The following is an 18,124-nucleotide window of genomic DNA, read 5'->3' on the forward strand; positions in this document are numbered from 1 at the left end:
GGTTTTAAGCTCCTTGGCCATGAGAGTTGTTTTTATTTTCCTAGGTCAGCTGTGTTAAAAGTTATGATTCACTTGGTTTGGATTACCATCCTCTCATTCTTAAAAATCATGTTCTTGTGATTCACAGGTAGTGCTTCTGTTTTTTCTTATTTGGTTAGCAATGTAATGTAACTGCACTTAAGTCACACTGTTCCTTACAAGGTAGCTGATTGTTCTTTCTAAGCATTTGTACCTTTCTGCCCTCTGGTGATAATGCAAGTTTTTAACATGCAGTGACGACCCACATTTTAGCAAGCTTGACTTGCTCCTTTAGAATTAAGATTAAATGACTAAAAGCATTCTAGCAAAGCTGTATTTATGTGCATGTGCACGTTTGTATCTAAAGGTATATTCAAAAAACTATGTATGCTCTTATGGAGACTCTTATGTGGTGTATCAAAGACTTGTAACAGTTAAGTCATTTTACCATGCTGTCATTCCAGCTGAGTAAGAATGTCCAAAATGAGAAAAATAAGAAGGTGCAGTTTGCAACTGAAAGAGCAGTTAAAAATTCCTTTTAGAGAATAATTTTTTTGCAAGCTATCTCCTTGATTTGGACATGACAAAATGATCAAAACTGTCTCTAGTAGAGACTAGATTGATAAGGAGAACTGACTTGAAGTCACAGCTATTTCAGCTCTAAACTGAGCATTCAGATTCAAAAGACCTGTACTGGAACACCTCTTTCCTGAGGGTTTTACAGCTCAGATCATTGTGCCCAAGACCACAAGCCCAAGCACCTGTCAGCTCCTCTGAAACTCTCCCCCCCACCCCCTTTTTGGATCCCACTCTTCCTCTCAACTTAAAAGAAATACATACTCTCTCCTACCTTATGAGGAAGTTGAAGGCTTAAGTATGAATATAAGCACCATCAGGAGTGTTAGCACACTGGAAGCAAAATGCTTAAAACCCGCTACTATTAATGTTACTTCATTTTGTTGTGATTCATGTGTAAAGCGAGGTAAAAGTATCTAAAGTTAGTAAAATTCCTAGAGAGTAACAAACTGAATCACTTCCTCCTGTCAAACATGCTCCTAGTTTTAGTCAGCTGTAGGCCAGAGGTAAATATTGAACATACAAACCACAGCACAATTTTTCAGTTCAGCAACGTAGAAGGAACTTCGTGTACTTAAGTTTTTTATACTGTTTCTCCCAAGGCTTCACCAGTCCTAAACCCCCAACATACAATGCTCTAAGATAGCAGATCAGGATGAGCTTCTGCTATAAACTGAGCTTAATACTTAAGAGGAAAGGGCTCTCAAACCATCACTTGAACATGAAAAACACATCTGGACAATTACCACTGCATTTTATTTTTTTTATAAAATGCTTGTGCAGGGAAGTTAATGCTGCTGCTACAAAAAATAAAAACAAGCAGTTATAAAACATATACATATTTACATATATTACTTGTAAGATGTAAAAATATAAGTTATTTACAAATACAGACACTTCAACAGCACAGATGCATTTTCCTTGATTGTTGGCAATGAGGAAGCAATGGGAGAAGAAGAAAATACATGATTCAGGTTATTTCCAAAAAAGTTGATGATACCTACAACTAAGTTGCTCAAAGTTTTGCTTGAGCAAGTTTATCCATCATTGGGAGGAAAAAGCATGTTTTGTAAGATACATTACAAGCAGTGTGCCCCACAAACAGAGCAACCCTTCCCTTTTTTTTTTTTTTTTACCAGCTTTCGGAATAATTTCTGCATAAGCTGAGTAAGATCCATCACTTTACTTGAAAGCCAGTGAGTGAGTTTATTAAGTTCTTGTGTCTCGACACCTGCTTTGCTTTAATCAGTGGGGACTAGCTGGATTGGTAAACATCACAAGAATAGAAGACAGACAGTGCAGCTTCTCTTTGATGTATTCTGGCAACTTATCATTTTCTCCATACCTAGAAGGGCAAATAAGCACAGAAAAAATTAGATGCTTGAAATAATTTGTTTTATTTCAGGGTAGTATAATTTTTTTCAAAGCCTGTAAATAGGCAAACCACTAAGCAGATTTTAAGTGTATCTAGATATATTAATTGGAGCTTGATGGGTTAAATCTAGGCCCCCCTTCTCTATATGTATTTAGCTGAAAAAAGTGTTTCAGATGAATGAAATACCTAAACAATCTTTAAAGCTGCAATAATATCTGAACAGACTGTACACAACTGTCTCGAGCTTTGCACAGAGAGAGCATGTTACTGAGTTGCTATATTTGTATGGGAAGTGCCCACACTGTCCAAAAGATATGCAAAACTCCACCTGAGCACTTTGGGTCTAGGCATCAATGTTGACATGCTATCTCCATAATCTAGCAGCATCTTAAAAAAAAAAAAGGTATTAAAGCCTTACATTTTTACCCATCCCTCTTAAATACTACACATGAATAGTGGCTATACTCTGGAGACCAAGTAGCTGTGGTCCAGCTTTTTTTAATTCATTTGTTATCCCGAGTTCAATCTATAGGTGTTTCTATTTATTAAGCTTATATAAGCTAATAAACCGAGAAGTGATTGAAAATCTAAGTTTTAATATTTACAAAACAAAATGAATAGCAGCTATGAAGTTCACCTTAGGTATAACAGCCTTGCACTGACAGTGAACAGAACTTTTTTTAGATCAGTAAGAGACTCACCTCATTGTCTGGCCATCTGGAGATGTGTAAGTGATGGAAGAAACACCTGCCTGGGCCACCAGCTGGGATCCATCATTAAACTGAACCCATACTGCTCCGCTGGTCAGCTAACAAGACATTGCATTATGGTTTGAGGACAACACAAGTTTACATACCTAGAATTTCTCTAATAATTGAAAATTAAATTTTTCAGAATTGCTGATGTGACTTGGGTATCCTGGTCAGTCTTTTAAAGATAGATTGCATGTATACTACTTCTGAGTAAGCAGTCTCATGCAGTCTCAAGAATCAGACTCTCTCATGTTTCAGATACTCAATCATCTTTTTCAAAGAGAGTTAAATAAAGAACCTTTAGTTTAATCACTCCTAAAGAAAATTTAAATAGGACTAAACATAAAATAGAAGGCCCATTTGTAAGAGTTCACAACTACATACAGTTTAAAGTTTATAAACTTTTTCTGTTAGGACAGGAAGCTTACTTTATCTGGATTGCAGAGAACCATTTTTTAAATCTAAAGCTGGTCCCACAGAAAAGCAGAGGAAAATTTTCTCTGTAAGAAAACAGCTCTTCCTAGAGTATAGACAGATTGATTCTTCTAGTACAGATCTGGTACATATCTGTTAAAAACCCTTTGTCATGACATCTTTACATCCACACTGGTGAACAGACAGAAGTTGAAGAGTTTCAAGTTTTTACTAGAGTCAAATTTAAATGGCAGAAGGCACTGAAATAGGCAATAGCCACCACAGGAAAATTGTGATAACTGAAATGCTAAACTATTATTTTGGTTTCTTCTACCAATATAGTTCACCATGGTATTTATCCAAGATGCTTATTTGGAAGGATCTCTCCAAATACCAATTTTCAGATTTAAACTGTAGCAGAGCACAACTGAGTGTAATCAAATCAAGTTTAAAAGTTAATGACTTAAAAATACATATCTCAAGTTGAAGAGGAAAAAGGAACAGACTTCCCTCCTTTAATGGTATTCGTCTCTTACCTGAGAAGCCCAACCAACATTTTTCACAAAGACAGATTTTAAAAGTTGGGCTGAATTTGGACTGCATTCCGTTTGGTGAACAGAGGAGTATGTAGCTTCAGCAGCGTTAGACATAAATGGAGACTTTTCATACGACACCACCTAAAACCCAGAAAGGCACAGTATTAGCAGCCTTAGTATCAGTCCAACTGATTATGTACCAACTGCAGAGGTCAGCTACCACCTGTTTTAATCTTTTCATATATACAGAGTTAGCTATATATATGCTTCTTTTAACAGCATTACATTATGAAAACCCTAGAGGACAGGACCTTCTCAATATTATGACAGTTTTTCTACTGCTTCTCTGTACTCACAAAGCAACTGCCTTCCCTAAGCAGACTTTCTACTTAAACACTTTTTTCCTTATTTGACTGTCAGAAAATCTTGTTCATCTTCAGGAAAAATGATTAGATTATAAAGTAGCCCTCATTCAGATAACCACTTAGCCAGTATTTTACAAAAATACAGACACTGATTGCTAACTGGAAACTAGAATATTAAACATTTAGAGTTCTGCAGCACAGAGTCTGTTACAGGTTTAGATACACAGAAAGTGATTAATTAAAAATAACAGAAGATCAAACACTGGAGCCTTTAGGACAAGGCCACCACTACTGGTTAGGAGGAACATGTTCTATTCTGTAAAAGTTCTACTAGTCAGATACCTCCTCCCATAGCAACAGGGATGAGGTGGTGTGCTTAGAAGTATTTAAGATTCAGGGTTCAGTGAAGAAATAGAGAGCTTGTTCAGGAAAGTTCAGGATCCAGATAATTACAGGAACCTGAAAGAAACAACAAGCTGTACCTTCAGGCTATACAGATCTAGTTCGAGTACAAAGAAACTGACACAAAGTCAAGAGGAACATGGAAAGGCAACCAGCTATTTTGTTATTTTGCTTAGAAATCCCTACTTCAGAAGGGAACACAAACACTGAAAGTCTTATGGAGACCTAAGTGTTTGCTATATGGCAAACAAAGAATGAGTCTGAACAATGACTGCTCAAGTTAAAACTCTGGAGATGGGTAACCTTAAGTCAATGTAACAATCAACACTAGTACTGAAGCCCTAAGGAACTGTTGTTGCCAGATTCATTTCAGTCAAGAAAAACCTGGCATATTCTGCACTAAGGACATGTGCTACGCAATCAAAGGACAGATGCAGACCCACATAAATTCAACAAAGTTAAGATGGTACAAACTCAGTGTGCCAAGACCCCAGTATTATTTAGTCAGCTGGTGAAGTTGTATCAGGGCTGAGATGCAGCATTTTAAGCTTGGTGGGTCTTTTAAGTGATGAAATTGCACACAAAGTCTTGTTGGCTATATATATATCAATATATTTACCCTTTTTTTTTCATATACACACTAACACATGATTATTTCAGAACAATAGCCTCAAGTGCTAATATCCTTTGTGACTACCACTCAACATACAGGCCTGAGGGCACATCAGAGCTCTCCAAAACAAGTAGAAGATTGTGCCATCTAATGCGAGTAAGAAATTTTCAATCTATGTTCCCAGGAGGCATTTGTGGTAGAGTTTTGGAAAATTTTGATCTTTCAGATCATCTTCAATCCAGGTATGGAAAGTTAGTTGAAATCAGAGTTAACATTTCTAGTCAATATGGTCACAAATGGCTAACAAAAGCTTACATGCATACAAATGTAATTCTATTAGTTCAAATAAAACAATATTCGAGTTCCTACTGGAGAGCAGTCTCCACTCTGTTTCTGTGTACTTACAGAAGGAGTACAGTTTGGAGTCTGAACAGGAGCAGAACTGGCAGCTGTATTTCTATCCAGTAACATAACTTCTTTTGAACAGTTTGTATTATCCAACAGTGGAGGTGCTACAGCCTGTGGTGACTCAGTATTGCCAGGTCTTCTGGAAGAATGGGACAAATTGGAAAAAGGTCTTTCCAAAAGGGACTAAAGAAACAAGTGAGGAGACACAGCTTTTCCTTCCATTTACTATGGACTGTACAAAGCACTTGATGGCACTAGTGTTCTGCAGAACTGGTTTTACACATGCCAACTGTTAGCCTGGTGTAGTTTAAATCCAAAAGTGTATTTTGTCCTAGTATCAAAGGAGGATTTGAAGGGCCAAAATAAAGTGTTCATACATGCTGCTGTTAATATTTATCTCAAAAATGACTAGAAGCCTCTGTTAAGCAAGCCTGGCTTCTGCAAACCTTAGCTGCATAAGGCTGTTTAGTGGGAATATTCAAATGCCTAAGTATTTTCAAGTGAAAGATACTACCTTCCAACAATTATTGGAAAAAATGGAACACTTCCACTTCTTTTTTCTTCTTCCAAAACAGCAGATTCCAATGCAAGGCATATACGATGTCCCTGGAATTAGGAGGAGCTTGTTAAAGTTTTTAATTGAGAACAGTCTAACTATTTCATACACGTTTAGTGTGGCAGGTGAGCCTACACAAGGAAATGCTTATGACAGTGGTACTGAAGATCAATAACAGCTGCACTCATGTACCATGGAGGCCATTAAAAAAAAGCTACACTACAGCAAGACTCCCTTGTAACTTCAGCACATCTAGAATTACGCTCCTAATAATCACATCTTCCCTTTTAGCAGGGCTAAACAGGGGACTAGAAAACCCCTGAATACTATTCCAGAAAATAAGAGAACATAAGGAAGACTGAACAGGAAATCTGTACTATATTTTTACTGTTTAAGTTCATAGAAAAAAATTGCTTTTGTGACTCCTAATTGGGTATCATAAAATAAGAGATGGAAAACACAGCAGGCAGGCCAGTTAAAACACCTAGCAGGTTTTTGTGGTTTGGGTTTTTGGTTTTTTTTTTGTGGTGAAGGGAAGAGAATAGGTTTTTTGCTTGTTTGTTAGTCTGTTTGGTTTTTTTTTTTTTAAATGTGTCTAAAAAGCAGCTTCATCCATTCTGTTTAATCCTTTCACCAGACTGGCACACCTGCTTCACACACTAGTAGGACTTTCCTCTAAATCTTCACTGTGAGGCATTGTTACTATTACCTCTACTACAAGCTCTTCCAAAAAACACTTTATCAACCCTCCTTATTACCTCATTTGCATGATCCATATAAACTTGCATTTCCTTCTTCAAACCTGCTTCGCTTTCTCCTTTCAAAGTGAAGGATTTCCCTGATTTTTCAATCACACGAGTTATACCAGCTGTCTTGTGTATCTTTGCTCCTGTAAAAAAAACCGTAAACTTTTAGCATGAATTGTATAAAATACCAGCATCTATAAAATAAAAATTTTTGCTATTACAGTCTATCCTACTAACGTGTATCTCACTGATGGAATTACTGCAAGAATAAAACAACTCCTGCATGAGCTCTATGTCTATCAGAAATAAAAAGCAACTTAAATTAGGACTGTGGTGTTAATGGAATACCCTCTGTGGCCAAAGGTTATGACTTAAATGGGAATAATAATGCAGTTATTACATATTTTAAGAACTATCTTTCTAAACATTAATCTTTGAGACAAAATTAACATCTCCAACAGTACTGCCAAAAATTGAGTAAGTAGGCTCCATCAGTACTTGAATACTGTTTTAAAAGATGCCCATTCTCTCAGCAGACATTCCATACTGAATCACAGAGTTGAGCCTTTTTTTTTTGGTCATAAATTCTGTTGGGATATATCTATGCATGTGGCAAATCTTTTAAACTAGTTGGCAGTAGTCTACAGTGAGAAAAGAACTGTCGGTGCAGGATAGTTTATGAAGGGCAGAGTTGAAGATGACAGACAAGTGCTTTCTGCAGTGACTGTTCTTAGTAATACTATTACCTCCATTAACAATGGCAAGCTTGGACTAGGGACGCACCTTTCACTAAGCAGGTTAGCTGTCAAATGTAGACGCAAAGAAGAGCTCATGAACGACAACAAGGCATGACTTAAACTTTTGTAACATACACTCCCTGAAGAAGGTATCAGTAGGAACTAATGAATAATAAACTGATCTTTGAATGCTAGAATAAAGGCAGTGGCAAAGTAAGTATGTTTCTAATATTTTCTTCAACCTGAAGGGTTCATTGTTTAGCGTTTGGCAATATTTTAGTGCAGCGTTAATAACACGATATAACTATTTACCTAATTGCAGAAATTAATACATACCGTCATAAAAACAAATTTCAACATCTGCAGTGGGTGAATTTTCCATCAACATACACTTGGCATATCTTGTGTAGAACGTAACTTTGGGGGTTTTTGTTCTTACCAACTGCACAAACTTGGATGCATACTGGTATTTTTTCCAGTACTTTTCTAAAAAAGATAATTTAAAAACTTTCCTGAAAAAGTCATCAGATTAAACACTGTGCAACAGCTTGGAGAGAATTTAAAATATGTATTTGATAGCTGAAGGTGGTAATATTTAAGTACTTTACAGAATTATGTTTAAAGAAACTTACCTACTTCCAGCATCTTTTAGAAAAGTGGGAATTTTCAATAGCTTTACTTGAATAGGTTCAATCAACATAGTTCAGAACCTCAACATAGTGAAGTGCTGAATATACCCTTTAGCTACATATCACGGTCCAGCCAACTTCCTGGGTTAGGTTACTTAGGTTAAAACCTGCCTTTGATCTCTAATTAGTAGAGAAGTCTGCTTGTCTCTTAAGAACTTACAGTTAGCTTACATTTGTTCTTCAGCTGTCTATATTAAATACTCTGTCAATGCTTTCCCCCCACTTTACAAGTATTAGGAAGCACAAAGTTGCTGTTTTAAAAATGACTTGATAATGTTTCTTCCACTCATATTTGAACAGCTTCCAGTATCAATGAGGAAAAAAATATGAAAGCTTTAATTGCAGCACACTACATCGTAAAAGGGTGGGTGACTCCTTATAACTTCTGTACAAAACAAATTAAAACCTGTGAGTTTATACTTTCTTGTAAAGTTTCAAAATACAGCCTCAAGTTAATCTTAGTTTGATTCTTATTCTGAAAGGAGTTTTATCTGCACAGTTATCTAAAAAGAAGTGGCTAAAAGCTAAGTCTCAAGCAAGATTCACTTAATCACATAAATCATCATCATTTTAAAAATAAATTTCAGGTTACCTGGCAAGTTGTCTAAATTATACATACAGATGTCTTCAGGAGGAGCAGGAGGTCTGTCATCAAGAAGGAAACCTCTTCCTTCATTTGGATGATAAACTGCAATCTACAAAAAGTGCAAAAATTACAGTTGTAATTTACTACAGCACTCTCTACTTTTAACAGTTATGGAAATAAGTCACAGTTTAAATAATTACCATAATTTACCATGAACAATATATTCCTCTAAGTAATTATTTAACAGCAGCAGTTTTTCAACAACACTCCACCTATTCCAAAAGCAACATTTTTCTCTAAAGTAACTGCTTGCTACATGCATTGTATGACTGTACCGTGGAGGAAAAAAGGAGTTCACAGCTATGCATATGTGAACATTGCATTTCCAAAAAACAATCACTTAAATGAAGAGACAACTCTGAAAGAAAATACTCTAAGACTTTTATACAACAGTGAAGCAATTGAAAAACATTTACCATATTTCCATCACAAGATATTCTGACAACTTCTTTCACAAGTTCTTGTGAATGGTGTTCTTTCAGGAACTCCATACACACTTCCCCAGTATCTAGAATGCTGACCTAAAATATATTAAATACAAAAGTTAAGCAAAAAGACCTTTGCCTTCTGGCAAGATAAGATACCACTTCTTTCCACAAATGCTTTTAAAAAAAAAAAAAGTTTTCTTCCTCAAATGCACTGTAAGTTTACAAACGTTCCTTACAGTAACTTTTGCTATTAGTGCTATCAAAACAGAACACCACTTCAACATGACTGAAGGTTATAAACTGGTCAGTGAGGGTGTGGCTTCTGAAGTGACAAATCAAAGACAGGCCACCTCTGTTTTTTAAAAAAACAAAACAAAAAAACAACTAATTGAAGGGGTGGGAGATGAGGAAGACAAGGAACAAAAGGCAAAGGGTGATACTAGGAACAAACCAGCCAGAAAATTTATGTGATCAGTAAGAGTTAATGGAATTTGTTTTGCTTTCCTATCCTCAAGGCAGGGAAAAAGCAGTACTATAGGAAAAAGTTTTTACTTGAGACCAAGACTGTTTTAATTTCTAATCCAGTAATCTAATCTGTAAAAATGTTTGATGCATTTGGCATAGTTAAAATCTTAAATGCAACTGCGCAGTTAAGCAGTACAGACTTTTAGAACTCCAGGAAATATATATGCACTTAATATTTGTTATATCTACCTACAGTTTCTTTGCTTGTGAGCTAAAAGCAATGCCATGTCGCTATTTGCGGGAAGTGACCACAAGTATTTCATATAAAAAAACTAAGATGCATTTTACTAATATAACTTTAAATCAAAATATAGATTACACTTTCTATAAGCCAAATGCTTCTAATTTACCAAGTGATTTTTAAGAGATAGTCAGACTAGATTTAATACTTCAGTTGTTTCCATTTTAAGAACTGATACCTACCACTGCATTTTTTGTTTTTTGCCTGATCGGTTTTAGCCTGTGAGCATTGAGAGGTGATACTGTACTTCGCAATGTAGGTTTCTGATGTGCTGGTGGTTCTTTGATCCATGTTTGATTTTGTTCAGAATTTGACCAAAGGCCACATGTAGATGATGATGATAGTTGAATTTTCTCAGATTTGGAGATAACTCCAGGGATGTATTTCTTTGGGTTTCTCTGGTTTAAAGAATGTGGACAGTCAACAGATGCATCATGACTCCTTATATCTTTTAAAGTGTTCCATGCATTTCTTGATGCATCTTCCTGTACATCCAGATGATACCGAAAACCTCCATGTGCATTACTGTTGCCAGTTAGATCTGCGGGTGGTCTCAGTGGAACTAAGGTACATGGTACATTCAGAGAATCACAATAAGAAAAAAAGCATTATCACGTTTTTAAAAAGCTTTTCAAAATATCATCTTAGCTTACATAAATTCAGTTCAAATCATTAGGCTACAACTTCAGTACCAATCAATTCCAGTGCTACTTAAACTGTTATTACATTTCAGTTATATCAATGATTTCAGTTAATATATATCAAATCATTTTGCAAAACCACTTATAAAAACAAAATACTAATATTTCAAATAGATACTTAAATAAGAATTAGTTTACAAGAGTTAGTTTAACCTGCTGAAACACAGTTTACCTACTGTTCAGATAACCACTGGTATCAAGTTTCATTCAAGTTCCAGCTTCATTAACTAGCGATTTAGCACTCAAGATGTTGAATGCATGCTCCAAACCCCTTGCTTTATTACCAGTCACTTATTAAAAGGCAAACCCCTGGTTTTATATTTAAGCTTCCTATAACTGCTTTCCTAGTTTTGATATTTAAGCCCTTGATCAACTTTCACCTTGCCCACACCAGTATGCACTTGTGAGAACAGTTGAGAAGGGACCAAAAATGAAATAGGATTACCCAGACCATATGTCATATAATTCCAATTCCCTGTAGACAGTAAGGGAAGGAGTCCAGTAATATCAAAGAAAAAAAAAGGCCACAATAGATTTGCAATTCAGTTTTACGATTAAATTACATTATTCATAAATGATGTAACATGATGCATGGCAAAGAATACCTCCTTCCCTTCTGTGTCTTTTGTCCTTTCCTCCACCCCTCCTCCTGCAGCCTCATTATCTTTCTCATTCACAGAGGTTCCATTTTCTCTTAAGGTGTATTTGCACAACTAAATTAACAGGGCAAAAGTCACCTGCCAATCTTTTGTCACGTACTTATACTCACACATTTCAGGTTATAATTGAATAATTATGACAGGTTCTAGAATTGCATTTTCCTTTTTTTTTTTTTCTTTCTAAAATACTAAAAAAAGAGACCTCATTTTTGGAAGCTAAGTACTCAAATTCAATGTACAATTCCTTGACTTTTATGAAGGCTGTTACATACGTTCATTATACCCACCCAACAGCTCAAGAGGAACACTAACTACAAAACCTTCTGAAATTCATTCCTACCTTGGGAAACCAAAACATTAGACCTTAGTCCAAAAGCAAAACCAAAACAATGTTATATTTCAAACAACGGGATATTTCTTGCTTAAGAATGATTCTACAGATTAGTGATGCTGGAATCATTTTGCCTCTTTCAGTATCTGTGTCAACTTCCTGCAGTGAGTTTAGGGTCTCCCATGTTCTTCATTCAGAAACACAAGTCTGCCTGCAGTAGCCTCTGTTACCATCCAATCGCTGCTATTCAGGATGCTAGCTTTATACTCTGGTATCACAGTTACTTGGCCATACAGATACCCCTTCTGTCACAACTCTAAAGAAATAATAGAAAAACCCCCAGAAACTTTTACAAGTCACTACTCTAACTCCAGTGCAAAAATAAACAACTGCAGAGTAACACACCATTTGTTTGCATGCTTCCAAGCCACTGCTGCATTGTTTCAGCCTGGGACTTCTGCTCTAACAAACCAACCTGGGGCTTCATTGGGCAGAGATAATTTGAGCTGCAAAATAAAAGTTACACGTGTAATCAGACACGGCACAACAGAAGTTTGATGTTACAGCTGCAAAAGTCACACCACTTCTAGAACATTTAAGAAATGCAGGTGGCATTTTGCATCTCTAGACAGCACAGAACATGTTTTTTTTCATGGGGGACATTCATTGGGTAAAGCATAAAAAAATAAAATACTGCTTCCAAATGGAATGAAAATATATTAATTTTTAGCACAAGTTTAAGCCTGTTAGCAATCATTAGTAGACCCGTGGAACTGACGTATATGAACAAAAAGAGCCATCACTAACACTGCCAGCAGCGGCTGCTCTTAGATCTAGTTCTTAAGCACAGGAAGTTCTTCAGTATAGGAAACAACCTCAGAGAAGACACAGGGATGATGCTAGTAGATCTCATTCTGTGTAACAAATGCACAGCTGAAATAGGTAGGCAATCACCTAAAATAATTTCAGTTCATATAAAATACAGTAAATTCAAAAGGTTATAAAGATTTTACCAGCTTTTTTGACAGTGGCATACATGTAGTCACAGGTGAACTCAAGCTATAAGCCATACGTAGAAGAATAAAGAATACACACAAAAACAGTTACTGCAGAATCATTGATCTGCTCTAAATTCACACTCTGCTCCCATGAGGTTTTCTATCTCCATGGGCTGTATCTGTCTGTACTTTCTTTTGCAATGATCCTTTGCATTGGTAAGAACTCAGTTATCACAAAAAACCCTTCAGAACATAAACATCTAATTTAGGTCTTAGAACCTTGCATTTAAGATTGTGGTGCAGGCTAGCTATAGATGCAAGAGACTCTCCTATAATCAACCATGTAAAAAAAAAAAAAAAAGTAGCAGCCATTCAGTTAATCCCCATGCTCATAATAATATTGTCACATTTACATTCAGCATGTCTTTATGAACTCATGGGGAATACCAGTAAGCATTATGTTAACATTTGCAAAAATAATTTTTTTGATTCACCAAACATTTCTCAAACTAGAAAGAATGCACATGCCCACTGAACTTGCTGAACAGAGGCTACACAAGAAAAACCTCTTGCTCCATTTACTTTTTCTACAGGGCAAAGTGCTCATTTGCATTTCCCCTGAACTGATTTGTAAAAAGAAAAACATATGAAACCATAACAAAGTTGCAACTTTTTAGTGTGGAGAGAAATGCTAGAACTAAGATATGCAATAGTCCTTATATTAAAGTAAAACATTCTTTGATATTCTGCTGATGGAAAAAACAAAGCAAACTTCTGAGCATGGACAGATTAAATTTATCACAAAGAAGGGCTCTTGTTGCATAGCAGTGCACAGAAGGCAAAGATGAGGCCTCCAGCATCACAGCAAACATCCCAGCATCGCTGGGAGATTTGATACCTGAGCTGGTTTTATCAACTGGGGAAGTCCATCAATGAATAGAAAGAAGCCAAGATTTTCACCCAGAAACTATAACTAAGGCCAGAACTAAGTTTCAAAGAGTTATCTTTGAGTTTTATTTTCCTTTCTGGGGTAACAGTTTTATAATCCATAATTTAATTTTGTACTTTTTTTCCCCCCTTTGCCTTGTCTAAGCATAACAGAAAAAAAAAACAACAGAGCAGCAAATAAAAATGTTGGTTATCACACTCCGAATGTCTTCTACCCTAGACTGTCTCTCTTCTACAAAGAGCAATTAGCAGTTCTCTCTACTACAGTTACTGTGGAGAAATAAATCCTCAACTTGCTGCACATAGAAGTAAATCAATAATGGAGTATTTCCAGGATAAATAAAAGCTACCATCTAGCTAGCTGATAGGCTGCATCTATGAACTTAAAGACAGGGACGGTGGGGAGGTAAACCTCTACATAGCAATATCATCTATCTGGTATTCAAGCTACACGTGTTGATACTTTGGGCACTTACTACAGCTTTGTTACAGGAAAAATCATGCATTTAACATAAGGCAGCTCTAAAATTTATCTTAATAAAAACTGATTCTTACTGTGATTGGTCTTTTACAGGTGGAGATATTTCCCCTTCAAAAGAACCAGAGCTACTAGAAGTCTTCTCCTTAAATATTTCTCCTATATCAGTATAGCTGTTTGCAGATGAAAAGCATTCTGTATTTTCCCTTGTTCCTACTTTAGGCTTCGAAAGCAGTTCCATAGAGTGACATCTGTCAACAATATTTGACATGCCTTGAGTCTGACTACGGGATGTGCCAGACCTATCTGAAGAGTGGGCTCTTCGGAGGTAGCGTGAATGTGGTCTCTCTTCAGCAAGCTGCATGGTTCTTCCCCTGCCACTTATGCCTGTTTCCTTTCCCTGAATCCCCCACTGATGAAAAGACCCGCTTCCATCTACAGATGAAGTAGAATTCATGGAATTCTTGTTTTTCGGAAAAAAAGTAATTTTATTTGGGAGCGGCTGTCCAACTAACAGTTTCTTCTTCTCCTTCAGGCAACCGCTGGTACTGATGCTGGAAGAACCAGTGAAGGTTGTAGAGATGGTACCATTTCCGCTGTCCATAGAATCTTCTGAAGTTCCTGAATCTTTACTCCGTGCAGAGCTACACCTGGACATAAAAGGATGATCCAACACTGAGGAAAGGCTCAAACGATCTGCTGGATTTTTGCGAAGTAACCTATGTATAAGGTCTTGTGCCTCTCTTGATAAAAAGGCTGGCATTTCATAATCTGCTAATACTACTTTATTCAGCGTGTTCTTGACTGTGTCTGTGTCAAAAGGTGGCTTTCCGATAAGAAGAGTGTAAAACATACAGCCCAAAGACCACACATCAGATTCAAGTCCATGTGGACTCCTTGTGGCTATTTCTGGAGAAATGTAATTTGGAGTTCCACACATGGTATAATGCTTTTCATGAGGCATTTTCAACTGAGTTGCTAGTCCAAAATCAGCAATCTTGACATTCATATTATTGGTGAGTAAGATATTAGAAAGGGTGAGGTCCCGGTGCAGTATTCCATGAGAATGAAGATACAGCATACCTGTGATAATTTGATGCAAGAAGTGTCGGGCTGTCAAAACACAAAACCAGATGGTTTAGTCTTTAACTGAAATCATAGCTGTGAAAATAACTTTTTGAAGTCTACTATTGGATCAGCTTTTATTTCTTTAAATAATGAGGATGTTAAAAGGATGTTTGTGTGATGCTAATGAGACTGGAATTAACTTTCTACTTTTTGCTTTAAGCAATATGGCATGAGTATGTTCTAAGACAGTTTATAAAATAAATGTTCTGTAATGCAGTAATCAGATTTGTTTCTGTTAACAGAATAACGTAAACAAGACATTTTCAATTGGCCTAACCTCTTTAAAATTAGAATTTAAAAAGCTATGTTGCTCCACACTTTCAGAAACAGCAGATACATTAAATCAAACAGCATTACTATGTGCGGATTATAGAACATAGGAGACAATTTGGATTATATTTGGTTTATCGTTAGCAAACTGGCAAGACTAGTAGAAGTTCTTGAGGAACTTAAATACTAACGTCACGATACTGGGACAGTCTTCCTAGTACATTAGAATTTTGTGGAATGTTCATGAGTTTTCGCTTACAGCAGGAATAACAAAACTTCATCCAGGCTGAAATAGCATCATCTGTTATGATGTTGCAGTTACAGCAATTTTAACAATTATTCTTTCTAGAGCAAAGCATTTACAATCCTCCTTCTTCTCTTAGTAGAGGCTAAAGACCAGTGAGTAATAAATGTTAGTAGAAAACACTCCTCATAGGAAGAGACTTCTTTATCCAGGTCAGCGGTTTTTGAGCTTTTAGAACTAAGGTACCCATCTGATGAACTATTTCTGCTGGAGCAGATCTGAATGAAACAGATGATGCCTGTAGAGCAGTAGCCCTTTAATCCAGCCCTGTGATCTGGGTTCAATAAAATCCATATATATGTAATAGCTTCGCAGAATTAGATTAGAAACTGACAGAGAAACAGGTGAACCAGAAGAACTGATCAAGAGATGACCAACATGGCAAGTCTGGAAGCAGTAGAGGCAATAACCACTGAATCCAGATCAGCTGAAATCAAACAGCTTGTTTGGCTGTGGTCTCAAAACATCAGACACAGCAGCTTGCTTCGCTGTCTTTTTTTTTTTTTTTTTTTTTTTCTGTTCTGGTTAGGCTTTCAGTGGTCCATGTTCTAACTGAAATCTTCTCACTCTCAACTGTAAGAAAATGAAACATTAGTAAATTCATAAGTGCAATTAATTTTTTTGCAAGACTTCTTTCTCAAAACACTATTCAAGAGCCAATTTAAAGAGCTTTAGAATTACTCTTACAATACACTCTGACAGAAGGATAGGATTTTCAATGCTTTCCATAAGAAACAGAAGTAAAACCATAGTAGAATTTCTCCTCAGATGCCAGTCCTTCAAAAATTCTAGATGGATTATCAAATTGGATATATCCTTGCTAACTCAGCCCTTCAGCAACATGGTTACCTGCATTATCTTCATTTCCACACACAGCTTGCAACACAGGAAGTCTTTCCAACAATACTACATAAGGCAAACTATAACCTGGAAGGCTAACTGGTGACATGTAATACAGTAATACTGAGGTGAATGGGTGCAACAAAGAACGCAAATCTGTGGATGTGAAGTTGTCAGTTTTCCTCTGTGGAACCTCCCAGTCTTGGCCTGTACTTCAACATAATGTACAAAGGTAAGCTCTACCTTCTAAATTCACTGTATTTTTTTAAAAAAACCCAAATAGCACAAACTACTGTGAAATGGCATAAACAAAAGTATTCAAGTGAATATACATCACAGTAATTAATCCCTAGATTATCACTTACTGTAAGATTTTAAGATATAGAACTGGCTCAGAGTGATGGCAGTTCTAAATAGCCTTTCACTAGAATTAAATATTTATTCAGACAAAACATTAATGCAAAGAGAGCTACACAGAAAAACATCTCACCTTCTTCTTCTGAAAAGGGTTTCTTTCTGTTCTTTATGTATCTGCTCATTTCACCATTGTGACACATCTCAAGTATCAAATACACATAGTTGCTATCTTCAAAATAGTTATAAAGCTAGAACATAAAACAATGAAAAAATTGAAATACACTTTGTAGACAAAACAGCAAATCACATATACAGTCCTTTCTACAAAAACATGATTCTTACCTCAAGTATAGATGGATGCTTTAGTTGACAGTGTATTTTCACCTCATTTTGAACCCTCTGTACCATTCCAACCTTGTGCATGGCTTTTTTATCTATCTGTAAATGGATCACAGAATATTTTTCAAACACTGCAACACTGATTACATACAGGCTAGTTTCAAGTGAACTTGAAATTTTTACATGTTCAGTGCACTTTTGCATGAAAACTTCTAAATATAAGCAAGTTTTTACAGTTTAACCTACTATATGCTTTTAACGAACAAGTATCTTCCATAAGTGGAGGAACACACAACTGTCTGAAAGTAGACAACTTCAGCACTTTCAGTGCTAGCACTAAGTAGAAAATTTTCTGAAATACTTAAGCAGAGAAACATAATTCTGATTTTGCCAGGCACATACGCTGAATATAGTTAATACTAAGAAAGGGACTAAATAAAAGTATTATAGATAAGGCAGATCCCCTGTAATACATGAGTTTCCTTCACAGTTTGTCCTGGCAGTGAGGGAAACTTTTCAAGGCATTTTTTCCAGGACCTCTCCAGCCACGTGGATTCTAAACTAAGTTTTTGTGGTGACAAATTTCTGAATTAAAGTTATAGGGCTGATTGTCCACCAAGTATTGAATATTTGAGCTTAAATTCCTTTAATAGCACTCTAGCCTCAAGTTGTGCCAGGGAAGGTCTTGACTGGCTATTAGGAAGCATTTCTTTCCAGAAGGGGTTGTTGGGCATTGGAATAGGC

General features: G+C 36.3%; 1 protein-coding gene across 1 annotated transcript; it reads right to left on the minus strand.

Moving 5' to 3' along the window:
* Positions 1–1,382: 1,382 nt before the first annotated feature.
* PLK4 (polo like kinase 4) lies at positions 1,383–17,474 on the minus strand. Its single transcript, XM_026847686.1, has 14 exons — positions 17,384–17,474; positions 17,175–17,289; positions 14,220–15,255; positions 12,124–12,224; positions 10,210–10,589; positions 9,250–9,354; positions 8,780–8,882; positions 7,835–7,984; positions 6,774–6,904; positions 5,974–6,065; positions 5,457–5,598; positions 3,672–3,812; positions 2,671–2,777; positions 1,383–1,939 (listed from the first exon to the last, which is right to left on the minus strand). The coding sequence occupies exons 1-14, from the start codon at positions 17,462–17,464 to the stop codon at positions 1,840–1,842; spliced, it is 2,784 nt and encodes a 927-aa protein (XP_026703487.1). The 5' UTR covers positions 17,465–17,474; the 3' UTR covers positions 1,383–1,839.
* Positions 17,475–18,124: the final 650 nt, after the last annotated feature.

The sequence above is a fragment of the Athene cunicularia genome, assembly GCF_003259725.1.
Source record: "Athene cunicularia isolate RWA chromosome 4 unlocalized genomic scaffold, athCun1 chr4_part2, whole genome shotgun sequence".
Classification (NCBI taxonomy): Eukaryota; Metazoa; Chordata; class Aves; order Strigiformes; family Strigidae; genus Athene; species Athene cunicularia.

Bases quoted from the DNA above. Each gene is read 5' to 3' on its own strand.
- PLK4 (XM_026847686.1), bottom strand. From the start codon at position 17,464: ATGCACAAGGTTGGAATGGTACAGAGGGTTCAAAATGAGGTGAAAATA. The intron at 9,355-10,209 runs GTAGGTATCAGT...AATATATTTTAG, and splicing joins AAAAAACAAAAAATGCAGTG to GTCAGCATTCTAGATACTGG. The intron at 5,599-5,973 runs GTAGTATCTTTC...CCATTCTTCCAG, and splicing joins TTTCCAATAATTGTTGGAAG to AAGACCTGGCAATACTGAGT.